This window comes from Barbus barbus (genome assembly GCF_936440315.1).
Source record: "Barbus barbus genome assembly, chromosome: 21".
Taxonomy (NCBI): Eukaryota; Metazoa; Chordata; class Actinopteri; order Cypriniformes; family Cyprinidae; genus Barbus; species Barbus barbus.
This window is the reverse complement of record NC_136749.1, coordinates 29,671,654-29,697,521: the sequence shown is the minus strand read 5'-3', so window position 1 is coordinate 29,697,521 and position 25,868 is coordinate 29,671,654. Positions and strand designations below refer to the sequence as shown.

The 25,868-nt window shown below is 35.5% G+C and overlaps 3 protein-coding genes across 3 annotated transcripts in view; all 3 read right to left on the bottom strand.

The window, feature by feature from the left end:
- The window catches only part of LOC306887284 (kinesin-like protein KIF13A), a 65,960-nt gene extending 64,881 nt beyond the window's left edge, over positions 1–1,079 (bottom strand). The window contains exons 1-2 of the mRNA XM_079444910.1: positions 758–1,079; positions 476–566 (exon numbers count right to left, since the gene is read on the bottom strand). Of these exons, the coding sequence (XP_079301036.1) occupies positions 476–566; positions 758–812 (146 nt within the window). The 5' untranslated portion in view covers positions 813–1,079. The remainder of the gene's footprint in view (positions 1–475; positions 567–757) is intronic.
- Positions 1,080–3,827: 2,748 nt separating this feature from the next.
- LOC306887849 (E3 ubiquitin-protein ligase NHLRC1-like) lies at positions 3,828–5,012 on the bottom strand (the record flags this gene model as incomplete). The annotated part of the gene is made up of 1 exon (XM_079445848.1): positions 3,828–5,012. One exon carries the CDS (start codon positions 5,010–5,012, stop codon positions 3,828–3,830), a length of 1,185 nt encoding a protein of 394 aa, XP_079301974.1.
- Positions 5,013–7,243: 2,231 nt separating this feature from the next.
- LOC306887758 (phosphatidylserine synthase 1) lies at positions 7,244–25,527 on the bottom strand. Its single transcript, XM_079445767.1, has 13 exons — positions 25,195–25,527; positions 24,001–24,092; positions 22,165–22,209; positions 21,907–22,031; positions 20,646–20,804; positions 17,802–17,953; positions 17,176–17,317; positions 15,618–15,730; positions 14,335–14,400; positions 13,509–13,608; positions 13,348–13,416; positions 12,892–12,955; positions 7,244–11,731 (listed from the first exon to the last, which is right to left on the bottom strand). Exons 1-13 carry the CDS (start codon positions 25,371–25,373, stop codon positions 11,640–11,642), a joined length of 1,398 nt encoding a protein of 465 aa, XP_079301893.1. The 5' UTR covers positions 25,374–25,527; the 3' UTR covers positions 7,244–11,639.
- Between the last annotated feature and the right edge of the window lie 341 nt (positions 25,528–25,868).

The following is a 25,868-nucleotide window of genomic DNA, read 5'->3' as shown; positions in this document are numbered from 1 at the left end:
ATTCTAGCAACCCTGTTCTCTAGTTATCCGTATCAGCATGAGCCACCGAAAAACTCATAGTGTTCAAGCACAAACTGCATAAAAGCATGCAATGGTTATCTACTGTACGGCATCTTGCTGCAAACATGAGGCCTGTCCAGGAATTTCACAGCAGCGCAGAAGTTTCCCAGCGCAGGCCATCGAGAGCACGCCCAGAACGGGCCCCGCGTTCACTTCGGCTACTCTTGCATGAACACAAACCCAAGCAGAGTTTCTGTGAGCATGCATCTGACCGCCGAGGGCCATCAACTCCTCTGGGCTGCAACGTGACGCTTCTGCCCTGATAAAAATCTCAGCAAAAACACATGCAGGCAATTTGTGAGAGGGTTCAGACTGACAGCGTTCACCTATAATGAGGAGAAACACGACTCAAACATGTCACTTTAATAAAAAAGCACATTTAATACTTAAACATGCCGTGATTATATGACTGTACCTGCTTTCTCCTTTTGCATTGGAGGGCGGTGGGTGAAGAATAGTCTGGTTTTCCTCCATCTCAACCACACATTTTGTGTTGAGCTCAATCTCTGCAAGCCAAAAGTTGTTAAAACTCGACTAAAAGTTCGATTTTTGTGAAAAAACTGATCAAAAAGTCTGAAATGCATTAAAATGTAACACTTCATGTGAACCATACCTGAGCTACACCAACTTATTACAGGCAAAAAACAATTTAGTTTTGAAATATTAATGCTTGTTTTTACTTTAAATCGTCTCTTACCTCTCCTGTTCATTGGTCGGACTCGAACCGCGACTTTTACCTTCGTATCCGACATTTTTGTACAATTTTAAGGCTTTAAAGAGGAGGAGAAAGCCGCTAGCTGCTCCGCACGGCTAGCAGAATAATAACATCAAACTCCCTGCAAAGTGTCCCACAGAGGTGCTTGTACCCTGCTAAAACACCCCAACAGTCCATACCCGAGCGGAAAAATCAGTGAATATTAATCCAGACGAGTTTGAGTTCAGTGTGTGTGTTTATAAAGGATCCTCCGCCGCGGAGAGAGCAGCTCCAGCATCATCCAGACCGCCATCTTCCGCCGACTGACCCCAAAAACACACAAATGTGCAGCGTGCATGAATATGCATGAAAGAAATGAGTTTAAAACAGACCACAACGACCTGTGTAGCTCCTACATGGCGATATAAAATGATTGGTCGTGTTAAAAGAGGAGGAGAGCATTACCTTGTGTCTCATATCAATAAACTCATGCTACTATTTAGCACTTTAAATGTTTCTCATTTGTTGATTTCTCCTTTCGAAAAAGTAGGCTACTGACATGCAGAAATATCTAAATTCAAAGGTTTGTTCTATTCAAAATTAATTTAGTATTAATATGCCTGAATCAATTAATAAAAGTCAGTTTATCAAGTCTCAGATAAAAGAAAAATAGCTAATGTAATAAATGATCCATTTCTAATTTTACACTGTACTATGTTATTGACATTATAAGAATGGCCAAATGTAATAAAATAAACAAATTACATAAACAGCATCTGAAGAAAATGAAGACAATCAGAGTATAATTACGTAAACATTAAATGCAGATTAAAAGTGATGATGAATACAGTATAATGGTAGGCTACTCCATAAAATGCATGCATCTAAAGAAAATGAAGATAACTGAAATATAACTATGTAAATATTACATGCAAACCAAAAAAAAAAGTGTATATATGCCACTTATAGTACGTAATAGATGGTAATATCATGGTACTCCATAAAATGCATGCTCAAAAACATCAATTTACATCTATTTGTGATAACATTTGCACTATTGCACTTTATATATTTTAATGATATTGATATTATAATATTGTATATTTTAATTAAAAGACTTATACATGCATAAAATGTTTTTTGCAATATATATATATCAATTTACATCTATTTGTAATAACATTTGCACTATATTTTTTAACATTGATATTATACTGATATTATATATATTTTTAGCCCAATCCAAGGCCTTTTACGCATAACCACGAGTGCCCTGAAATATTTAATTTTCATAACTTATATATTATTGTATATTTTATATTATTTCATACTTCTTTTTGCACTATTCTCATTGTATGCAGCTCAAATGCAAACACTTAGATACTAATGCACAGTTTTGTCATGACAATAAAGCACATTAATCTGATTTTCTCAAGAGAAAGTGCGGGTCGTTTTCACTGAGATGTGAGTTACAGTTAGAAGTGCTTTATAACATGCTGTGACGACAACAGTAGCCTGGTACGATCAGGGGAAATGGAGCGCAGCAGATTATGGGATTCCCCTAGGGTTGCTTTAATCACTGTGGATGAAGCATTAAGAATTTATCAAATGATTTAATGCATGCAATTTTAAATAAGCATACTGGGTATGAGAGCTACGCTGGGTGTGTATTCATTTAAAATGACTTTGATTAAATGTTGCCCTGTAGCAACTTAAAGTCATAATTTGTGTCAATGACTGTCAAGTGGTTCCCAAACAATTTCCCCAATTTTAGGTTCCAGGATCCCATATCAATTGACAATTTGGTTATTATTAATCCATTGAATGCCATGCCAGTTTATATATAATGTGAACCAGTGCTTGAATTTCTTCAACAATGAATATCAGGGGTGACTCATACAAATCATTGAATTTAGATGATGTTTTTGAGTTTATAAATCACACTGTAAACATAATAAGAAAAGGAAAGTAGGCTTGGGAAGTGAACTCTAGTTTTAGCATACACTTAATTATCCAAAATTACTTACTAGAGTTAAAATTCAAGAACAGTCCCACTGGAGAAACCTGGAATTGAGTGCATTGATCAATACATACATTATACAATACAATATAAACACGAATGCATCGCATTGCATTTTGTACACTCTATGCTCATGCATAAATTGTGTGTAATATCATGAGTGCTTAAAGCAGGCTAACAAGTCAAATTCCCAAGTTGACCAATAAACGTGAACTCTAGAAACTTATTAGCCTAGAGCTTTAGCCACTATCCCACCAAACCTAAACTCACAAACAATCCACCTAAAATATGCATGGATTGTAATTAGTTGTGCATTTAAACTTCTCTTTTTCAGAGCTGGGTAGTAACTGATTACATGTACAGTGGGGATCGAAAGTTTGGGAACCCCTTGCAGAATCTGTGAAAATGTGGATAATTTTACCAAAATAAGAGAGATCATACAAAATGCATGTTATTTTTTATTTAGTACTGTCCTGAGTAAGATATTTTCCATAAAAGATGTTTACATATAGTCCACAAGACAAAAAAATATCTGAAATTATTAAAATAACCACATTCAAAAGTTTGGGAACCCTTGGTTCTTAATACTGTGTGTGGTTACCTGGATGATCTACGACTGTTTTTTTGTTTTGTGATGGTTGTTCATGAGTCCCTTGTTTGTTCTGAACAGTTCAACTGAGAGCTGTTCTTCAGAAAAATCCTCCAGGTCCTGCAGAATCTTCAGTTTTCCAGCATCTTTTGCATATTTGAACCCTTTCCAGCAGTAACTGTATGATTTTGAGATCCACCTTTTCACGCAGAGGATGATTGAGGGACTCAAACACAACAATTAAAAAAGGTTCAAACATTCACTGATGCTCCTGAAGGAAACACGATGCATTAAGAGCCGGGGGTATCACCTAACACGATTCAAAGTCATCTAAAAATAATCAAAAGTAATTTGCAAACATTACACTACTAATTACAATTTTTGTCATGTAATTAGGAATAAGTAACGGATTACAATTTGTAAGCAAGTCTTCATTTGAAGACTTGAAGACTACTCAGCAATGCTCATTTTTGATCAGAATACAAGTCTTCAGCGTCCACAGCATAGAACTTGACCGCATGATCACCACTGTCCAAGATAACAAGCATGTTCAACGCCGTCGCAGCCAACGCCGCCGGACGCATCAGGCCGCTCACTAGTGGAGTCAGCACTGGGTTTTTCAGTGGATTTCCCAAACTCCAAACCATGCCATTCTGCACGTCCCCAACAATCACGTCTCCATTTCTATCAAAAGCCACCGCAGATATAACCAAACTCAAAGCGTTCCTCAAGTGAAGACTGAAACCGTCCACCTGTGTCAAAGGAACAAAGTCACTACTGAATATCCTCAGCGTGAAGCTGCTCTGAAGTTGCTCCACGATTGCAATGTTTCCCGAAGCTCTGCAAGAAGCAACCGAACGCGGATGCATCAGTTCTTTCAAAACGACTCGGTTAGCTAAAACCACGCCATGAGAAAAGTCCATTACGACTTGGTTCAGAGTTCCCAACTGAGCGTCGGTCACTAAAACTCGTCCACGGTTGTCCACATCTACACCCCATGGCAGTCGAAAACCTTGAACGGTCGTCAAAGGATGGCCTTTAGATGTGAAGACTTTGAATGATTGGTCACCAGCATCTGTGACCAAAACGTGTCCGGTTTTGGTCAACGCAACATCTAGTGGATAACAGACTTCGGATGGCCATCCAAAGACGTTTAAAAGAGTTCCTTGTGCATCAAAAACAACGACTCGTTTCTCAGCATCATGCACCACCACAATCTGTCCTGATGTTTCATCTACAGCCATTCCAGTAGGGTTGACCACCGTCCCCCATCCTCCAAAGGCCGAATGGAGATGCAGTGTCCACCAACCCATGCTTTCAACCAATGCTTGATGATCAGAGGATGATTTAGGATGAGATTCACACAGCAGAAGATCTTGGAGATCTGCAAGCGCACGGCATTCAGAGGTGCTGCCAACATCCCACAGTTTCCTACAAAAAGGACACTCCAGTTTCTTCTGGACAGGGTGAGACAAGGCACAGACGCATGAGAGACAGAGCACATGGCCGCAGGGAAGATTTTGTGCCGTTTGGTCTCGCTTCTCCAGGGAGAACGTCTCAAAACACACTTTGCATTCCAGCAAGTTTGACCGGATCTCTGTCAGGACGTCTTCGGCTCTCATACATGATGGGACGGCTGTCTCGGACATCTTGTGCTTTATATAAATAAATACTGGCCTAATGACTGGCAAAAATGGGTTGAGGGGATGAGAGAGAGCTTTACGACAGCAAACATGATCATGTGACTGTATAAACATGAGCTGAGAGTCTGTACTGCTCTCGTGTGGTGAGACGGAAAAATCACTTTACATTTCAACAGCAGAGAAACCTTTCAACATGTTCATATGAAGACATTTTTACCATTACTAATTAAATTAAAAAGTCTAATATGCATATATCATCTATAATAACCACTAGTTGATTGAATTTCATGATTACAGCTATTTTACCACAAAAATACATATTTTACACTTAAGTGTTTTAAGTAAAAGTACTCGAGAAAAGAAATGCCTGGATTTTGTTTTACCTCAAAATTAAACAAAAAAACAGGAGACATTATATTTTGCATTAAAAAAAATGTGTTTATACACTATAATGTGACGTAATAAATCACTATTATCATAAAATTGTGTAAAATCAATTAAAATCTGTATTATTATTATTATTCATAATAATAATAATAATTAATTAGCATTATAAAAGTGGGAAATTTGGTATAAATAGTCTATATATTCACTACAATCATAAAACTGTAAAAAGCAATTAAAATCTATTTTATAATCATTAAGCAATACAAAAGTGAGAATCTGAGATTTTGCATAAAGAAAATTGTCTATATATTAATTTTGAAATTATTTACTATAATCAAAATTCTATAATAGCAATTAAAGTCTGTATTTTCATTAATAATGAGCGTTAAAAATATGAGAATTTCATATTTTGCATAAAGAAAATTGTCTATATATATTCACTATATGATATCATTCACTATAATCCTAAAATTCTATAACAGCAATTAACATTTTTAATATTCTTAATATGAAGTACTACAAAAGTAATATATTTTAATTTTGGATACAAAAATAGTCCATATATTTACTGTGACGTAATTTACTATAATCAAAAAATTGAATAATAGCAATAAAATAATCTATATTATCATTAATAATAAAGCATTACAAAAGTTAGAACTGAATAATAGCAATTAAATAATAGCAATTAAAACTAAATTATTATTATTATTAATAATAACAACAAATACTTTTAAATTATACAATTACATTTAAAAATTATTGAATTTAGTGGGTAAATATCCTTAATTGTCCTGAAAATTGCACAACAAAGCATGATCCTAAAGCAGGCTTTCTGAAACATGAGCTGGTTTTGTGAGGCTGAGAGACGGAGCTCAGAGCTCTATACGTGTCTATTTCTGTCTGACATCTGACGCCGCTGGTTAGTAGAGCTGGTCAAATGAGCTCAGCGTCCACCAATGCAGATCCCGACCGCTTTCCTGCGCCAAAAACACTCAAACACTCATACAGTCACATCAGTTATTTCCACACTACCCTCCAGCAGTTCTGTCATAAGTGGCATTTAATTCAAATATGATTGTGACTGCATGTTAAAGCACACACTACTATATCTATTAGGTCAATTCATAAATAAATAATAACTTATGAGTGACTCTGGAGCACAAAAGCAGTCATGAGTAGCACAGGTAGCAATAGCCAACAATACACTGTATGGGTCAAAATTATCCATTTTTCTTTTATGCCAAAAATCATTAGGATATTAAGTAAAGATCATGTTCCATGAAGATATTTTGTAACTTTCCTACTGTAAATATATCAAAACTTAATTTTTGATTAGTAATATGCATTGCTAAGAACTTCATTTGAACAACTTTAAAGGTGATTTTCTCAATATTTAGATTTTTTTGCACCCTCAGATTCCAGATTTCCAAATATTGTCCGATCCTAACAAACCATACATCCACGGAAAGCTTGTTTAGATGATGTATAAATCTCAATTTCAATAAATTGACCCTTATGACTGGTTTTGTGGTCCAGGGTCACATTTTAATTATAAAATATAATAAATTTGTATAAGTAATAATAATAATTATTATTAAATTTTGTATTAATAGAATCATAACTTGTATTTTTTATTATCATCATTATATTAGAATTTATAATTTTATTTATTATAAAATCAATAAAATATATATATATATTTTTTAAAATAAAAATGAACAGCATCTGATGATGATCTGGCTGCAACATTTTTGTTTCTGAAGGGACAAACAAATGACTTATTGTGCTGGTCAAGAAAAGGCAGAAAAGCCCAAAACCAAAACAATAAAAAAATACAGGAAAATATCTAATCACAAGAAACAAAATTTAATCACAAAATTCAGTTACATCCAAAGTAGTTGCATGTAAAATTGTGAGCAAACAAACATAAACAATCGTCATACATTGAAAAGTTGCAAATTTCAGTCACGTTGTGCCATTCTTCACTGAAAACTAGTTGTTTAATATCACTGAAAGACACTGAATCGTTTACAATTTACGTGAAATGCAAAAATCAGGACAAAAAGGCATTGAAAGGTTTCATAGTGGCCAAACAGACACACAATACAAGACTTTGGCAAATGGATATGAAGCTTCATGTGACGCTCGGACCATCTGCAGATTGTCACATTAATACAGGAACATAATTCATTCACAGGACAAGGTGTTTGATTATAAACACTAGTGATATATCAACCAACACTTAACAGATGCGTTAGTGTCAGTAACAAACCACTGGCAGCCTAATTAACGGATGAGCAGATTCCTGTGAGAACGGAGGAAACTGAGTGCAAAACATTTCAGTCTCAGAATACTGCACTTAAAACAAGACCAGATTTACATCAGCCACACCGCTCTCGAGTTATCATATCAGGAAAAACACTAATGCACAACACACACACAAACAGGTAACAGGTGATAGTTATTGAAACATGCATGCAGGCACACGATATCTGTGTTAAACAGACACGGAAGTCTGTGAAGGCTTCTGTATACTGCTGTAAGTGTGTGATGATCAGGATCATATTAATGTGATAAACAGATGATTCTAGCAAACATGCAAAACTAAAAACTACAGAAGCTTATTTCAACAGAGGAACAAAACAATACAAATCTCACTATTCTGATGTTTTTCTTGGTATTCTGAGTTTCTTTCTCACAAGTCTGACTTTTTCATAAATAATCCTACATTATAATTTGTGAAAATGTAATGTTTATCGTTTCTTTTTTGCTTTTCTCTGCACTGTATATAAACTATTTCTGTATGTATACAATTACATTTTGAACTGTGCAAATGCAAGTGCAAGAAAAATGCCATAAATGTGAGATGGAAAAATCTCAAGGGTGACAAAAAAAAATTTGAATTGATAGAAAAGTCAAATGCGAGATAATTTGAATTATAAAAAAAAAATAAGTGAAAGGTGAGAAAAATGCAAGATAAATGCAATTTAGATTTTTAAAAATGTAATTAAATTTTACTTTAAAATTGTCAAATGTGAGAGAAAAAAAAAATTGTAAGGAAAAAGTCAGAAATGTGCCCTTTTTTATTTTGACAAGCTTGTTTCCTCCAAGAAAAAAAAAAGCAATTGTGACTTCATATCTCACTGACATATTTCTGACTTTTTCTTGCAATTCTGATTTTTTTCCCTCATATTTCTGACTTTTTCTTCTTGCATTTGCAAGATTGTCTCACATTTGTCAGCTGTAAACTTGCAATAAGATTTTTCTTCTCAGAACTGAATGCATCTCTTAATTAAAAAAAAAAGACCTAAATTCAGAGTTGTGAGAAAAAAAGTCAAAACTGTGAGATTAAAAAGTTCAGAATTACTTGAATTTTTATTCCGTGGCTGAAATAAGCTTCCATGAGAAACGCTTCTCTCTCTGGTGAGAGAACTGAAAACGGCAGCAGCTGTTGAACATCACTGGAGAAGCAGAGATGCACTAGAAATAAACATCACACGATAAAACATCCTGCGCTTCAAGTATAACATCAATCTCTGAAAGTGCTAAAAACCATGTGCTTTCTGTGAGATTCAGGCCGATGAACCGGCATTCAGCTCTAACATGATTCTTTTAAAGCAGCTTAACCTGGACACATTCAACTCCTGAACAGATGAAGTCAGTCTGATCAAACACTGGCCAAAACACAGCAACAGTCCTCACTAAAGTCAACATGAGATGCCACTCGCAAACCATTTTATAACCCGAATTCCGGAAATGCTGGGACGTTTTTTTAAATTTGAATAAAATGAAAACTATAAGACTTTCAAATCACATGAGCCAATATTTTATTCACAACAGAACATAGAGAACATAAATGTTTAAATGGAGAAATGTTCATTTCTAATTTGATGCCTGCTACAGGTCTCAAAAAAAAGTTGGCACGGGGGCAACAAAGGGCTGAAAAAGCAAGAAATCTTGAATAGATTCAGCTGGGAGAACACCTAGCAACTAATTAAGTTAATTGACATCGGGTCTGTAACATGATTAGCTATAAAAGAGATGTCTTAGAGAGGCAGAGTCTCTCAGAAGTAAAGACAGACAGATTCTCTCCAATCTGTGAAAGAGTGTGTAAAAAGATTGTGGAATATTTTAAAACAACGTTCCTCAACGTCAAATTGCAAAGGTGCATAACATCATCAAAAGATTGAGTGAAACTGGAGAAATCTCTGTGTGTAAGAGACAAGGCCGAAGACCTTTGTTGGATGCCCATGGTCTTCGAGCCCTCAGACGACACTGCATCACTCATCGGCATTGAGATTACTAAATGGGCCCAGGAATACTTCCAGAAACCACTGTTGTTAAACACAATCTGTTATGCCATCCGCAGATGCCAACTAAAGCTCTATCATGCAAAAAGGAAGCCATATGTGAACATGGTCCAGAAGCGCCGTCGCGTCCTGTGGGCCACGGCTCATAAAATGGACTGTTTCAAAGTGGAAAAGTGCTCTATGGTCAGACGAGTCCAAATTTGACATTCTTGTTGGAAATCATGGACGCCGTGTCCTCTGGGCTTAAGAGGAGGGAGACCTTCCAGCCTGTCATCAGCGTTCAGTTCAAAAGCCAGCATCTCTGATAGTATGGGGGTGCATAAATGCATACGGTATGGGCAGCTTGCATGTTTTGGAAGGCACTACGAATGCTGAAAGGTATATGAAGGTTTTAGAGCAACATATGCTCCCCTCCAGATGATGTGCATTTCAGCAGCACAATGCAAAACCACATACTGCAGCCATTACAACAGCATGGCTTCGTAGTAGAAGAGTCTGGGTGCTGAATTGGCTTGCAGTCCAGATCTTTCACCTGTAGAGAACATTTGGTGCATCATTAAACGAAAAATACGTCAAAGACGACCACGAACTCTTCAGCAGCTGGAAACCTATATCAGGCAAGAATGGGACCAATTTCCAACACCAAAACTCCAGAAACTCATAACCTCGATGCCCAGACATCCAAACCAACTGTTTTGAAAAGAAGAGGAGATGCTACACCATGGAAAACGTGCCCCCTGCTCAACTATTTTGAGACCTGTAGCAGGCATCAAATTGGAAATGAGCTCATTTTGTGCATAAAATTGTTAAATTAGTTTAAACATTTATGTTAGCTATGTTCTATTGTGAATAAAATATTGGCTCATGTGTTTTGAAAGTCTTTTAGTTTTCATTTTATTCAAACGTCCCAACATTTCCGGAATTCGGGTTGTACAGCCATAATCTGATGTACGCAAGCATTCAGATGTTTAGGTAGGTAAGATCTTATTTGTAAGAATGAAACACTTTTATTCATCAAGGATGCATTAAATTGATCAAAAGTGCCAGTAAAGACATTTATAATGTTACAAAAGATTTCTGTTTCAAATAAATGCTGCTCTTTGAAATTTGTTCATCTGTGAATCCTGAAAAATAAAATGTATCACGGTTTCCACAAAAACTTTGTGCAGCACAACTGATTTCAACATTGCTAATAATCAGAAATGTTTCTTGAGCAGTAAATCGGCATATTAGAATGATTTCTGAAGATCATGTGACACTGAAGACTGGAGTAATGATGCTGAAAATTCAGATTTGATCACAGAAATAAATTACAGTTTAAAAGATATTCACATAGAGAACAGTTATTTTAAATTACAATAATATTTCACATTTTCTACTGTATTTTTGATCAAATAAATGCAGCCTTGGTGAGCAGAAGAGACTTCTTTACAAAACATTTAAAAAAGCCCAAACTCTACATTTGCAGTTTTATGACTGATTATCACTAAAAGAAAATTATTTAAACATGCACAAGCAAACTGCACAATAATAATGTGTTTTAAGAAGGTAAAAAGGGTAAATTCTGATATCATGTTGACTTTAAAATGTGATTATTTGTAAACACATTATGATATGAATTACATACTCTGAAATCGGCTGCATACAGTAAAATACAGCTGTGACATCAAATCCAGCACTGATACGAGTCACGTATGCGATTGAAAACACCATGACGCACGCACAGCACTGCTTGGGATCTAACCTGGTTTACCAGTCTCTGCAGGTAAAGTGAGCTCTCTAACTAAACACCGGACACACAGTATTGCCTTTTCAAAGGGTCTTACAGCACCATCTCACCCTTCATCATCATCACAGTCATCTGAGGTTCCCTCCGCTAACAGGAGCGACACCTGTGCAAAAGTTCCCGTCGAAAGGCCTTTCAGAGACGGCCTTATTTCTCCACGCCATTGGTGCTTCTGTTATTTCCCGAGTCTCTCCGTTTCCTGGTGGAAGAGGAAGTTGTGCTGTCCGTCTCAAACTCCCCTACAGCACAAACACATTACAGTGTGACAGAAAACACTGGCACGTATGTTTGAGTTCATGTACAGAATGCACAACATATAATACATGCATGTTTGCAAAGATCTATAGGGAAACAAATTAACTTGACTGGATATTTCACAATTGCATAATGATATTAGTTTCTGCAGATAAACTTTGTTTACTGTACATAGCATGCAAACCTACTATATGTATACTATATGCATTGACTATAAGGATTATCATTAACTAAAACCATAAAAAACTTAAAATCAACTGAAATAAAATAAAAATTACAAAAAAAAAATTAACTTTTTTTCCAGCTAGTCGGCAAAGAAATTAAAAATAAATAAAAATATAACTTTACAATTACAAATGGAAAATCTAAAAATAAAAACTAATTCAAAATATAAAAAAAGAAATCTAACAAAAATAACCCAACAAAATCACTAAAACTTTAACTGAAATTAAAATGAAAAATACAAAAATATAAACTACTTCAAAATATTTAAACTACAATAAAAATGACAAAACAATCCAACACAATTATGAAAAATTTCAAATTAAAATAAAAAAGGGAAAAACAAAAATAAAAATAAATTCAAAATATTGAAAACTGATATCTAATGAAAATGACAAAAAAAAAAAAATTATTAAAGCTTTCAACTTAAAATGAAAAATGGAAGATACTAAAATAAAAACATTCAAAAAATTAAAAAACAATATCGAATAAGTGTCAAAACCGAATAAAATAATAAAAAGAGATATAAAACATGACAAAAAAAACAAAACAAAACAATAAAACACTACATGGATGATAAATCTAATACATTTGCCAAAATGTGCAACAATAGTATGCTTGACTTAACCTTCCATTTCCAGTGTGGCTTCCAGTATCACTTAAATAAAATAGCATGCAATACAGTATATATATATATATATACACACTGTGCAGTAAGCAGTAGTCTAGTTACTAGACTACTGCTTACCGTCTAATACTAGACTCTAGTATTAGAAACAACTCCGGTACTTGTCAGCCATGTGTTTCTGCTGGGTCACCACAAGAGGTCATAACACTACAGCTTAGATTCAGTGTTTTTGTGAGCCATCATTACCATAACGAAGCATTAATAATCAACATGTTGTTTCTGATGTTTCTGTACCTGTGCTTTCAGACACACCATCGCCCGGCTCCGTGTAAATACTGTCCTCACACTCAGAGAAGCTCTACAGAGTCAAAATATCACATCATTCATACTACATTTTATATTCTATATTATTTATATACTGTAGTAGCAACAATCCTTTATGATTCTTTCTAGCAAAGAATTGACTCGGGTCTTCCTTCAGCTGTTTTTGCACAATACAGATAAACTAGTCAACCATCTTTCTTACATTATTAAAAGCAGCAGCAATTCTTAAAAGCGCTTGAGAGTAAAATAGAGCAAACCGTTACAGGGGTGCTCAACAGATGTATATAACCTAGTCATATTGAATAATATCTCCTTAAACATTTATGCCTTTAGTGTTGCATTTTTAATTAGACAAATTATAGCTGAATGTTCTTTTGTTTTCCAGTGAAGTAAGAAAGTCTCGCAGTGATTGAGTAAATGACGCACCTTCTTTCGAGGCCCGTAGTTCTCAGCGAACCAGACCATCCCATACAGACACAGGAACGTGATGAAAGCCTGCAGACGCAGCCAGACACAAACAAACCATCACTTCCACATTAAAGTCAATCGAGACAATCTCCTCCCACAATCAGACCGCAGGAACTCACCAAACACAAGAGCCACAGAATCACATACAGAATCTGCATCTTGGAAAACAATTCTTGTCCGAATTTAATGCACGCCAAGGCCTCCAGGAAAGCGATCGCTCTGCGGGACAGAAAACCAGAGATTGGCATAATTTAATTATTTAATTTTTCTGCAATGCATAATGCAATGAAATTTCCCCAGATTACTTGAATAGCTATATCTGAAAAGATTGAATCATTCTAGAGTCTGTTGCATCTGTATAAAACATCAAAATAATTTATTTTTTTAAATGTGGAGGGCTTCATATGCCTATAAAATAATAAAATACTATAAAATAAATAATAATGATTATCATGATTTTATTGTGATTATTGTGAAACAAAAATAGAGCAAAATAAAAATACTAAAAAACAATTTTTTTCACTGTAAAATTACAAAAAAAGAACTTAATACTGCAAAATTATTTAATTTCCTAATTTTCAACATTAAACCATCAAGCTTTTATTTTGAAGGGTTGCAAGCAAATAAAATATGTGCTGCCAGTTTCAGAGCGAAACCATTAGCGCAAATTCTATTAAATCACAGACTGCGTGATTTCACAACTGAACTAAGCAATATCAATTTTATTTTGATATATAGTGCAACCCTACGTTTTATTAGACTTAAATTGTGCAACATGAAGCCAAAGGATGTTAGATAAAATCTAAATGGTTTAACCTAGATGTTTGGCACAAGATAACCCAAATCTAGGTCACTGAGTGGAACAGCAGCTTTCATGCAGGTTTGTGGTTCAACGCATGACCAGCAGCAAAGCTCCAGATTCCCACGAGAAGCGCTCAGACTCACCCGAACACCCAGCACTGACTCCCGACCCGCTTGCACTGTGTGTCCGTCAGATACGCGTAATACTGCCTAAACATCAGAGCAGAGGAACATCAGATCACATCAGTCCTGTAACACACGCTCTGGGCCTGACGCCACACACTTCAGTAGTGCATGTCTGTCAGCAAACAATACTTACTTCAACACCCCCGAGACTTTCAGTCAGCATTTCAATCATTTAACAACTCATTTGCATATTTCTCTGATATTATTTAATGGTCACATCATGACATGCAAGTAAACAAATACAGTTGTTTTAGTAAGTGTGACTTGTAATTTAATTTTATTTTTTATGTTTATATTGCATTTTCATCCCACTCACCTATAAATGATTCAGGTTACATTTTAATTTGATTGTTTTTATACTAATATTATTTATTTAAATTTGATCAGTTTTTGTTACATTTTTGGTCAATTTTAATTTGACATTTTTATTATTTAATAAATGATTCAGGTGTGTGGGCATTACATTTGCGTTGGATTGTTTTTATATGATTATTTATTTAAATTTATCAGTTTTTATGTTACCTTTTAATTTTAATATTACGTTTTTGTGATTTAATTAATGCTTCAGGTGTGCAGGCATTATATTTTAATATGCTTGTTTTCATATTAATATTTATTTTGATTTTTATAAATTATGTAACATTTTTGATCAATTTTAATTTTACATTTTTATGATTGGGGTGTGCAAGCATTACATTTTAATTGGCTTGTTTTCATAAAAAGTTATAAAAATAAATATTAATATGTAATATTTTAGATCAATTTTAATTTTATATTTTTATTATTTAATTAATGATTGGGATGTGCATGCATTACATTTTAATTGGCTTGTTTTCATAAAAATAAATATTAATATCCATTTTTTTGCATCATTTTAAATCCATTTTAATTGAACATTTTTATGATTTAATTAATTCAGGTGTGTGGGCATTACATTTTCATTTGATTGTTTTATATTAAAACGATTCAGATGACTTTTTAATTGGATTGTTTTTAAATTAATATTATTTATTTTAATTTAATCCATTTCTGTTTTTAATTCATTTCAATTTTATATTATGATTTAATTAATGATTCAGGTGTGCAGGCATCACATTGTTTTTCTATTAATTATATTTATTTTATTAATTTAAATTTTTTCAATATATTTTTTTTATTAAATTAAATTTTAATGAGCTGCAAATGGCATTTAGGTATATTTTGCACTGAATAAAAGTGTAAAATGTGTGTTGGTCACTTACCGTACAGTAGGAGCAGTGATGATCCCGATGAACAGGATCCGGCACCAGCTGAGAGCGTGGCATGCTGGGAACACGAAGATGTGCTTCAGGAAGAACGTGTTCAGCTCCGTCAGCTTGAGTCAGAGACAGAGGAAAAGAAACCAATCAACCAAACCACAAACTAAACTGATCCTTAAGATCAGGGGAAAAGAAACTGTTTTATGCAGTAAAGAAATTATTTTAATTAATCTATTAACAGATTAGTTTGCATTTTCATTTGCACGGCAAATGTGATTGAGCTTTAATAATCAACTGAATTTTTAAAACTAATAATTTAATAATTTACTACAATTTCAAAAAGTTCTAAACAGAGAACATTACACCCATCATTCGAAACGGTTTAATTTGGGAAACACTGCCCCACTCATTTACTGATGACCTACACACAGTGATCATGTGTGAAAACACTTACATCATTTATAAACTTAGTAATCAAAACTTGGTTTTTTTTTTTTTTTTAGAAAGAAATTATTTTTACCCCGTTGCATTTCTGACTTGGCTTCAGTGTGTGTGTGTGTGTGTGTAAAATAATTTCTTTCTAAAAAAAACGAGTTTTGATTACTAAGTGAACAAATGATGTGTTTTCACACATGATCACGCAGTGTTTCCCAAATTAAACAGCTGTTAGTTTCAAATAACGCGTGTAATATAGAGAACTGTGTTTAGAGTTCTGCTAAAAGTAGAGTTTAAAGCATGTAATGTGCTTGTAGTTTTGCAGACTTGGTCTAAAGAGTAGGTTTATGAGTGAATGGTTCCACTAAGTGGGCCTCAAGTATCACTTTTAGTGTCTAAGCAATTAAAAAAAACCTATAATATCTTCATGCCTTGGTTGCATTTATCAAATTACAGTTGTGCGATAATATAGTTCACATTTTGCAACAATATAAACAATCAAGCAGAAATTCTGATTTAAAATATGTTTTGCACATCACATGTAGTCGCTCTGTTTTTATAACCTGACCTACTTCAAATAAGGCAAATGATCTAAAAGCCTAAAAATTACTACTTTTTCAAAGCCACATTCATGTGAAACCCCATATTTAGCCTCGAAATCCAGTGAAACTGGTAGAGATTGTGCTTCGGAGATTCACAGTATTGGCAGCTGATTTGCTGAGAGTCTGTGAAGTGGAAATGAAGCATCTCCTCCTCCTGCAATTCCCATCTCAAAGACATTTAATTACTGTTTAAAGGGCCCTCAGTAGGGAGCGAGGGGACCGGCCTCCTCGCACACAATAGAGAATGCAGAGCGGCCTTTCATCGCCGTGGAAACGGCTCGGGGGCGGAGCCCGTCCTCTCAGGAGAACTCATGTGACCTACACTTCTGAACTAGTTAGAGCTGAAAAAAATCCAATGTATTTTTTCCCAAATTCCATGTTTTCTGTTTTAATCTCGCTAGATTCAGTTTTAATGGTTTGAGTAAACTTTAATAATCATTTTAATTCATAAAACTACGATTTTAATGCCCCGGTGAAGAGTTTTATTATTTAACATTGGCTGATAGAGAAGTGAATGGACATACCTGCCATATGATCATGAACAGATAGACTCCCATCACTCTCTGTAGGGAGGACTTTGGGTCGAGCCAGCGCACGTATGTCCAGCTGGCCGGCGTGAACTGCAGAGCGGCTCGCTTGATCTTCCCCGTGGTGCTGTGGATGTCTCTGTGCGGCACAAACACAGTCATTTAGCACCATCAGTCTCTGATAAACACCTCTCAGAAGGTCAAGGTCAAGTATATGTACATAGCTCCTTAAAAGCAACGAGTGCTGACCAAGGTGCTGCAAGCCAAAACATCAGAAATACCAACCAACAAAAAGCATCAAGTACTAAATCATTTAGTACTACAATAAGTAATACAAACATCACCAAACAAAACAAAACATCTGAACATGCAATACATCAAAATATAGATCAGATCCTCTACTTTCAAACTAACAGCGAAAACCTGGAAAATTCTGTGTTTGGAAGGGAAAGAGTTAACTTAAGCAAAAGCCTAAGGAAAAAAAAAGATATGTTTTAAGAGAAGATTTAAAAGAAGATACGTAGGGGATGATCTGATGGATAAAGGTAAAGAGTTGCTGAACTGAAAAAGCCCTGTTCCCTTCAGATTTGAACCGAGAAGGCAGTGTTTGAGGGCTTTCTTACTTGATGCTGGCCCAGTGATACGTGCGCATCTCCAGAAAGCGGCAGACGGTCATCCCCAGCCAGATCCCTCCACCGTTACACAGCAGAATATCCAGGATGACCTGATCCCACCAGCACTCCGCGAAATTTGGAAGAAGATGCATGAAGAACAGCTGTGCGGAGAGATTATTCCCCAGTTATTGTGTCTCTTCAAGCAAACGCACATCAGACTCCACTGATGTGTTGAGCATGTTTCTAATGAACAATGTGATGCTGTAATAAGTCGTTTTTAAGGAGTTAACTTCAGTAGTTTTAACTATTTTATTAATACATTGTGGTATTTACTTAACTGAATTAATCATATTTATTCATTTGTATTTAATTAACTATATTTATCAATATTTCTCACTATGTAATTTGAAAACTCAATATAACAAAAACATCTTAGATGGAGGATGAAGTGAGAATTATTGATAAATAAAAACTATAATTTTTTTTTTTTTTTACTGAACATTTCACAATGCATTCTGGGATTGCTAAAATAGATTTTGAACCAAAAAATATTTGGAGCCAGATGCTGAATTTGATCTCAAATTTCAATTTTAATTATGGACTTAGTTTTAAATGTATGATTTAATTTTAATAATCAAAAATAATGTCTAATCAATTCATTTCATAAGCTTTAAGAATTTCATATTATTCTTACAATAATAAATAAGTAAATAAATAATAACATTTGAACAATAACAGGGAAGGGTGTGAAAGATGAAAGGCATAAAAATAAAACAATTAGAATAATTTAATTTGAGTTTTGTTGTGTTCTTGTCTTTTTAATGTCTATATAGTAGTGATGTATGTCTCGAGACCGGTCTTGGTCTCGAGACCGGTCTCGAGACCACTTTTACGTGGTCTCGGTCTTGACACGGCCTTGACGGTCTTTGGTCTTGGTCTTGTCTTGGTCTCGGACCTCTCGGTCTTGTCAAGTCTCACTGTCTTAGACCGTCATAGTGGTCGGGGATTTAGCAGTACTACACGCCAGTGATGCACGGGTTGATCCAAAATGAGCGGGTGCCCGCGGTCACCCGCGGTTACGAGTCATCCAAAAATATTTTTAATGATATTCGGGTCGCGGTCGGTCGGGTCGTTTGAAATAAAGATGCCAATTAAACCTTTGTAATTTATATAGTTCTAGTATTTATATTCAACTAACTGTTGAATAAATGCTGACGCGGGACAAAATTCGGGGAAATCCCGATTTCCCAACACGTTGAACTGAGCAATGCCATTGTATAATTTTAATAGGTTACTTTTAAGCGCATATAGCTCAGTAATGTCAGTTTTATGTATTTTCTGAGAGGGGGTGGGATTTTTGTTGGGAAAGGGGGGAGAGCCGCACACTTCGATTAGACTGGATAAACACATGCAGCATCTTAATTAAGAAAATGAAACGAAATAAATGAATAAATCAAGCCTATATTATTACATAACACTATATCAGCATTCAGAAAAAGAACAGTTTGCGCTACTAAGGGCTTTCACACTTTTCCAAAAGCCGTTTTCTCATGTTTCTTCTTTCAATACTAAATCAAAAAACGAATGGACGAATGATATACGGATTGGGTTGTTTATTTACCCGCGCATCACTGCTACACACTCAAAAAAAAAAAAAAAAAAAAAAAAAAAAAAACTACACGCTCTAGAATCTTTGGTATCCACGACAACACAACGTTTGATAATGCAACATTAATATTTTGCGCCCTTCAAATCAAATGCAACCAATCACATGCATGTATTTATTTTTTTATTTTTTGCGACAGCCATTGACATTGACATATGACATTGACTGTCAAACATTAGGCCTAATCCAAGTTTATAATTGTGTATCTTTCATTTGATGTTACAATTTCATCTACACATTAAGTATAATTTCAATTGGTTACATATTTCTCATTCTTTAGACAGTTGTTGGAGGAGCAAGATGGTGTTGGGGGTGTTTGATGTTTTGTCAGATGAACCAGTCAGTACCAGTAATGTCAGTCCTCAACAGTATACAAAAGTTAAGGGAGTCTCAATCCTCTAATAGTGCAGTAACAGCCGTCATACAATTGCTACACATAGTTGATCTCACCCAGTCTGAAAAAACATTTACAGTGAGCTCAGTCACACACATGACATGGTCTGTCTCTGTATTGCTCTGCCTGTAGTTGAAGTAATACCGTCTAATATGTATTGAATGTAAACCCTAGTATGCTGCTGTTCATACAAGTTATTGCGTAGCTTCAACACTAGTCTGTTTTTTTTCTCCGGTCTCGACTTGGTATCGGTCTTGGTCTCGACTTGGTCTTGGTCTTGACATGGTCTGTCTTGGTCTTGGTCTTGTCTTGGTCTCGATACCTTCTGGTCTTGGTAGTGTCTTGGTCTCGATTTAGGCGATCTTGACTACAAGTCTACTATATAGTTCCCTATATTATTTTTATTTCAGTTCAGTTTTATTTATTTTAATACACCAAGTTAAACTAAAAAAAGAGAAATGGTTCCTTGGCAACTTGTTGATTTTTAAAAAAAAATTTTTTTTTTTAAATTTACATTAACAATTATTTTATTTCAAGTAAATTATGTGCTTTTTTATGTGTGTTTTAATTTTTCTGCATTCTGTGTTTTATGATTTAACACAAATTTATTATTGAAAAGAGTGGTAATCAAATAAATGCATAAAACTTTCAACCATTGATTAATTCCTTTTAAATGAAATCAAATGAAAATGAAAGAATTGCTTTTATTTTCTGGCAAACATCATATATTGTGTTCTATGAATCGGTGTAGCAGTGTGTCATGCTGTGAGTGAAGTAATGTGAGGGGTTGTACCTCGGTCAGCTCCCAGGTGATGCTGATGGTCCAGCACAGTCCATAGCTGCGGATCAGCAGAGCCTTCATTCCCCAACCCCAGAAATGACTGAAGGCGAAGATGTCGAAGTGGCTGAGGATTCGCTCCCAGGTGATCACATGACAGTTGATGGCATACTCCTGTCAATCATCACAGCAGTCACAGTTTAACACGTGCTAAAGTTGCTATTGTGGGTGGAACAATATTAAACTGAAACTGAAACTGCATCTGCTTGAGATTTGTGATGGTGTCATTGACATTTTATTAATAGTATTTTCTGTTTTCATTTTAATTTCAATTAAAGTTTCAAAAATTCTGTGTTTTAATTTTTAGGCATTTTTATTTCCGTTTTAGTTTGAGTTCTTTTAGTTCATCAACTTAAAGTAAAAGACAACGAGAAATGTTTCCTCGGTAACAAGTTGAAATAATTTATTTTCTCAATTTGTCCATCTTAAATGATTTGATATTTTATGATATTTTACTTTTTCTGGATTCTAAATTTCATTTTAATATTCAAATGGTTTGATTTAATATTATTAATCAAATGGCATGTCTAATCAGTTAAATTAATACAATTTTTACAATTGAATATATTATTATCTTAAATTTTTAACAATAATAGGGTCTAATGAAAAATTTTGAGTGCTACTTTTTATTTTTAAAGAAATTCATCCTGCATCTTAAATGATTTTCCTTAAATGTAATCAAAAAGCATGTCTAATTATTTAAATTCATAAAACTTTAACAACAAAAAGAGAAAAAAAATGGGTCCAATTTTTGTATAGAAATGCATTGCCTGTTTCCATTTTTAATTTAAATAATTTACAAAAAAAAAAAGTTTTTAATAATTTTAATTTAATTAAAGCTGTCATAATTTTTTTAATATGTCTGTATAGTTTTTATTTCAGTTATTTTAGTATATCGAGTTCAAATGAAAATGAGAACTGTTTTCTTGGCAACTAGCTGAAATAAATAAAATTATAGTTGAAACATATACATACACATTAGGGCTGTCAGTCAATTAAAATTTTTAATCTAATTAATTACATTTTGATTAATGAATCCTTTCAGTTAAAGTTTATTTTAATTCAAGTCACAAAAAATAGATTTTTATGGTTTTACTTTTAATTAACTATATTGACCCTGATTTGCACTAATTTGTTCCATATTTTGAACACAATGCATTCGTGAGCTATTCCTATAACAACAGAACTGGGCCAGATCTCGCTGACCATCACTGACCATGATGTCAGCTTCCCGTTTGGCGTAGCGCAGATTGGGATCCAGCCAGAACATGAGAGACTTGACCTGCTCCCAGTTCAGGAAGATGATAAAAACCAGGAAGAGGAAGTACAGCACACTCAATCCTGCACAACCACACAAACACACACTTCAGAAACGAGAAACACACCAACCTACTAACTCAACCACGACCTGAGATCTGCCCTTTCATCATTTATTCAGTTTAAAGTGCATCTGTATTACCAGGCCTCAACTCACCGAACACTATACGCCATATTGCTGGATGAGGTCTTGTGAACGGACCTGAAAAAAAGGCAAAGAGGGTTATTAGTTGACATCATAGACAATCAAAACAAGCATTTCATTTGGTAAATCTCATATGACCAAATGTAAGGGCTTGCAATGACACAGTTTGACCAGTGTGGCGCTGTAGCACAAGCCTGTACTCAGTGCTCCCACATGCAAAAGATGGCGCTTATGAATGTAAACAAAGCCGATCCAGGAGAATGTGGGAAGGTTTGGCAAAACTAAAAATGCTGTCATGTGTATATACTCACGACAAAGTTTGTTGCTGTTATTCATGTAGCGTTAAAAATAGTTTTATATATGCAAGCAGCGTTTATTGTTAGTGACAGTCTTAATTTTGACAGCAAATTTTGATTTAGTTTTAGTCATCTGAACTGTTTTAGTCAACTAAATATCAAAATACTTTAGTCGACTAAAATTGAATGGGTTTAGTTACAGTGTAATGCGTTTATTAAGCATTTCTCTAAAATTTCCAAACCCATTATATATTCCTGGAGAAAACAATTATTAACCTGGCAATATGAATGATGTTAAGGTTTGAACAGCAATATAGACACAGATTTGCACACAACATGCCTTTATACTCAAATTTAATGAAACCACTTCTCATAAAGAAACACTACTAGAGTGATTTTCACATGCATTAAGAGCCGGGGCGTGAAAACTTTTTGAATTTGAAGATTAAGGTCAATTTAACTTAATCTGTCTTCTGAAAAACATGCAAGCTATCTTCTGTAGCTTCTGAAGGGCAGTACTAAATGAACAAATATGATATTTATAGGCAAAACAAGAAAAATGTTCATCTTCATTCTGGTCAAAAGGCTTTTAGTGCATGGCTTTTTCTTCTGGAGCATCAGTGAGCGTTTGAACCTTCTGTAATAGTTGCATATGAGTCCCTCAGTCGTCCTCAGTGTGAACAGATGAATCTCAAAATCATACAGTCATTGTTGGAAAGGGTTCAAATACACTAAAATGCTGGAAAACCAAAGAATTTGTGAGACCTGAAGGATTTTTCTGAAGAACAGCAGGCAGTTTAACTGTTCAGGACACACAAGGGACTCATGAACAACTATCACTAAACAAAACAAACACAGCTGTGGATCGTTCAGGGAGCAACACAGTATTAAGAATCAAGGGGATGAAAACTTTTGAACGGGGTCATTTTTATAAATTCAACTATTATTTTCTCTTGTGGACTATATGTAAACATCTTTTATGTGAAATATCTTATTTAGGTCAGTACTAAATAAACAATAACATGCATTTTCTATGATCCCTCTTATTTTGGTAAAATAATTAACATTTTGCAGATTCTGAAAGGTGTATGTAAAGTTTTGACTTCAACTGTGTGTGTAATTGCAGGGGGAAGTCGAGTAACTGCGGGGGAAGTCGTGGCCTAATGGTTAGAGAGTCGGACTCGTAATCCAAAGGTTGTGGGTTCGAGTCTCGGGCCGGCAGGGATTGTAGGTGGGGGGAGTGAATGTACAGCGCTCTCTCCACCCTCAATACCACGACTGAGGTGCCCTTGAGCAAGACACCGAACCCCCAACTGCTCCCCGGGCGCCGCAGCATAAATGCTGCCCACTGCTCCGGGTGTGTGTTCACGGTGTGTGTGTGTTCACTGCTGTGTGTGTGTGTGTGTGTGTTCACATGTTGGATGGGTTAAATGCAGAGCACGAATTCCGAGTATGGGTCACCAAACTTGGCAGTATGTCACTTCAATATATGTACACTTATGGCCAAAAGCGCTGGATACTGAGATCTTCAGCGTGGCTTCGAGACTCTTACCGTTGGGGAAGGCGAGAACACTGATGACCAAGAAGAAGGAGATGACCAGGATGAGACCCACCCAAAGGTTATTGTCAGGGTTTCCATCATCTCTGCAACGGAAACATGTGATCAGATGCTGAAAAACCTGCGTACACCCAGCCAATCTTCCAATTATCACCAGTTTCACAATTATCTACACTTACACACAGACACCAGACGATGCAGTCAGACGCGTCACACACCAGTCAGAGAATGAATGCTTGTGATCACACAACAGAAAAATAGGTTCTTGACATTTTGAAATATAAATAATTCCCATTGACGATGCTGCTGAAAGAGTCTGGGACTGACAGCATGGGAACTACCACTTTTGTTTTCACCCAAGCAAACACATCATTGGCTGATGACGATAATCACAAAATTGGCTAATTTTATTACTGTATTTTAATGCGTCACTGGAAGACTGGATTCTACTGGATTCTTTGTTGTTCTGCTGTTTTGTGTTCATTTGCTCTTTTTACATTGACTATCACTCTATAAAGACCAATACAATCAGATACAACAATAACTTCAAATATTTATTACAGTAAATACTGATAAATTAATTATTGTAGTAAATTACACTACAAACTCCATCATAATGATCAATGTTTCCAAACATGTATATTGAGGTGCAGCTCGTCATATTAATGGAGTGTTTCTAGCTAGCAGTAAACCGGTTACCTCACCTGAATATGTTTTTAGATGCGTGTTAAATGTTACCTTTGGAATTCAAGTATTGATATTGTATTTATCAACATCATACTTTTTTTGCTTATTTCAGTTAGTCATAAATCTAGCAAGCTATGATTGGGAAAAGAAGAAGAATATAAACAGCCAGTAGTCTTGTTTACTTCCCTTACATGATGCATGATATGTTACTTCAGATTACAGAAATCGCATTGCATAGCATAAAACTGCACAAGCCCCTGAGTACGCGGTGACGTCATCAGTATTTTTATTCGTTTTACCGGAAGTGAAAGACCGTGGATAAGCTAGCTAGAACACCTAATAGCACATAGGTGATCCCAGCACAACAAACACGCACTAAAAGCCAGAGAATTCAGACTTAGATAGCATGATTGCTATATGAAACCGAGCTGCGTAATGAAGTGTTGCTATAGTAACACGCAGTTGGTTCTTTGTGCGACATTGGAGTTATGCGTCACTCACCGCGTAAACGCGAAGTACATGAGGCTGAGCACGGTGCACGTGAGCAGGGTGATGGTGTGAGGCTTGTAGAAGAAGTCGATGGTGATGTCCTCCACCTGCTGCTCGTTGATCATGCGGAAATGCATCCTGTAGTTCACATCATCTTTACTCAGGGTCCTGGAGCCGAACGCGGACGCCATGCTCTTTCCTCTCTGTCCTGGCTTCACCTTTGATTAAGCGTGATGTTAGCGGCTCTCCCTCCCTCTCTAGCGTCTGCTGCTCGAATGCAACCCGGATGACGTCCATGCATGTGTGCAATCCGGCTCCTAATGCATGCACAACACTACCAGATGCACGGAGCGGAAAGATGGCACACGCTTTGGGGGAAAACAGACCATTCCTGCATTTTCATTGGTTTGCTAGGAGTGCAGCCGGTATGGCAAGCCGAAAGGGTCAAAACTCGCAGCGGTGCTAGAGTTTCTCGCGCTGAAGGTCACGCTGTTGTGTTGAGTGTTGTTTACAGCAACAGTGGCAAACGTGGCATTGTGATTGCCTCAATCATACAGTGGCCCCAAAAAGTAGACAAAAGTGCACTCAATTTTTTTTTTTTAAGTTTGCACATAAAAAAGCACTTTTTGGAAAAATATCATTACAATTATCTCCAGTTGCATGAGTGTTTTATTTTGACCTGAAAG

What these genes read in the sequence shown, in the direction of transcription:
- LOC306887758 (XM_079445767.1), bottom strand. Translation starts at nt 25,373, where the DNA reads ATGGCGTCCGCGTTCGGCTCCAGGACCCTGAGTAAAGATGATGTGAAC. An exon ending in AATATGGCGTATAGTGTTCG is followed by an intron (nt 22,032 to 22,164) that starts GTGAGTTGAGGC and finishes GTGGTTGTGCAG; the next exon opens with GATTGAGTGTGCTGTACTTC. An exon ending in ACTACGGGCCTCGAAAGAAG is followed by an intron (nt 12,956 to 13,347) that starts GTGCGTCATTTA and finishes TTGACTCTGTAG; the next exon opens with AGCTTCTCTGAGTGTGAGGA.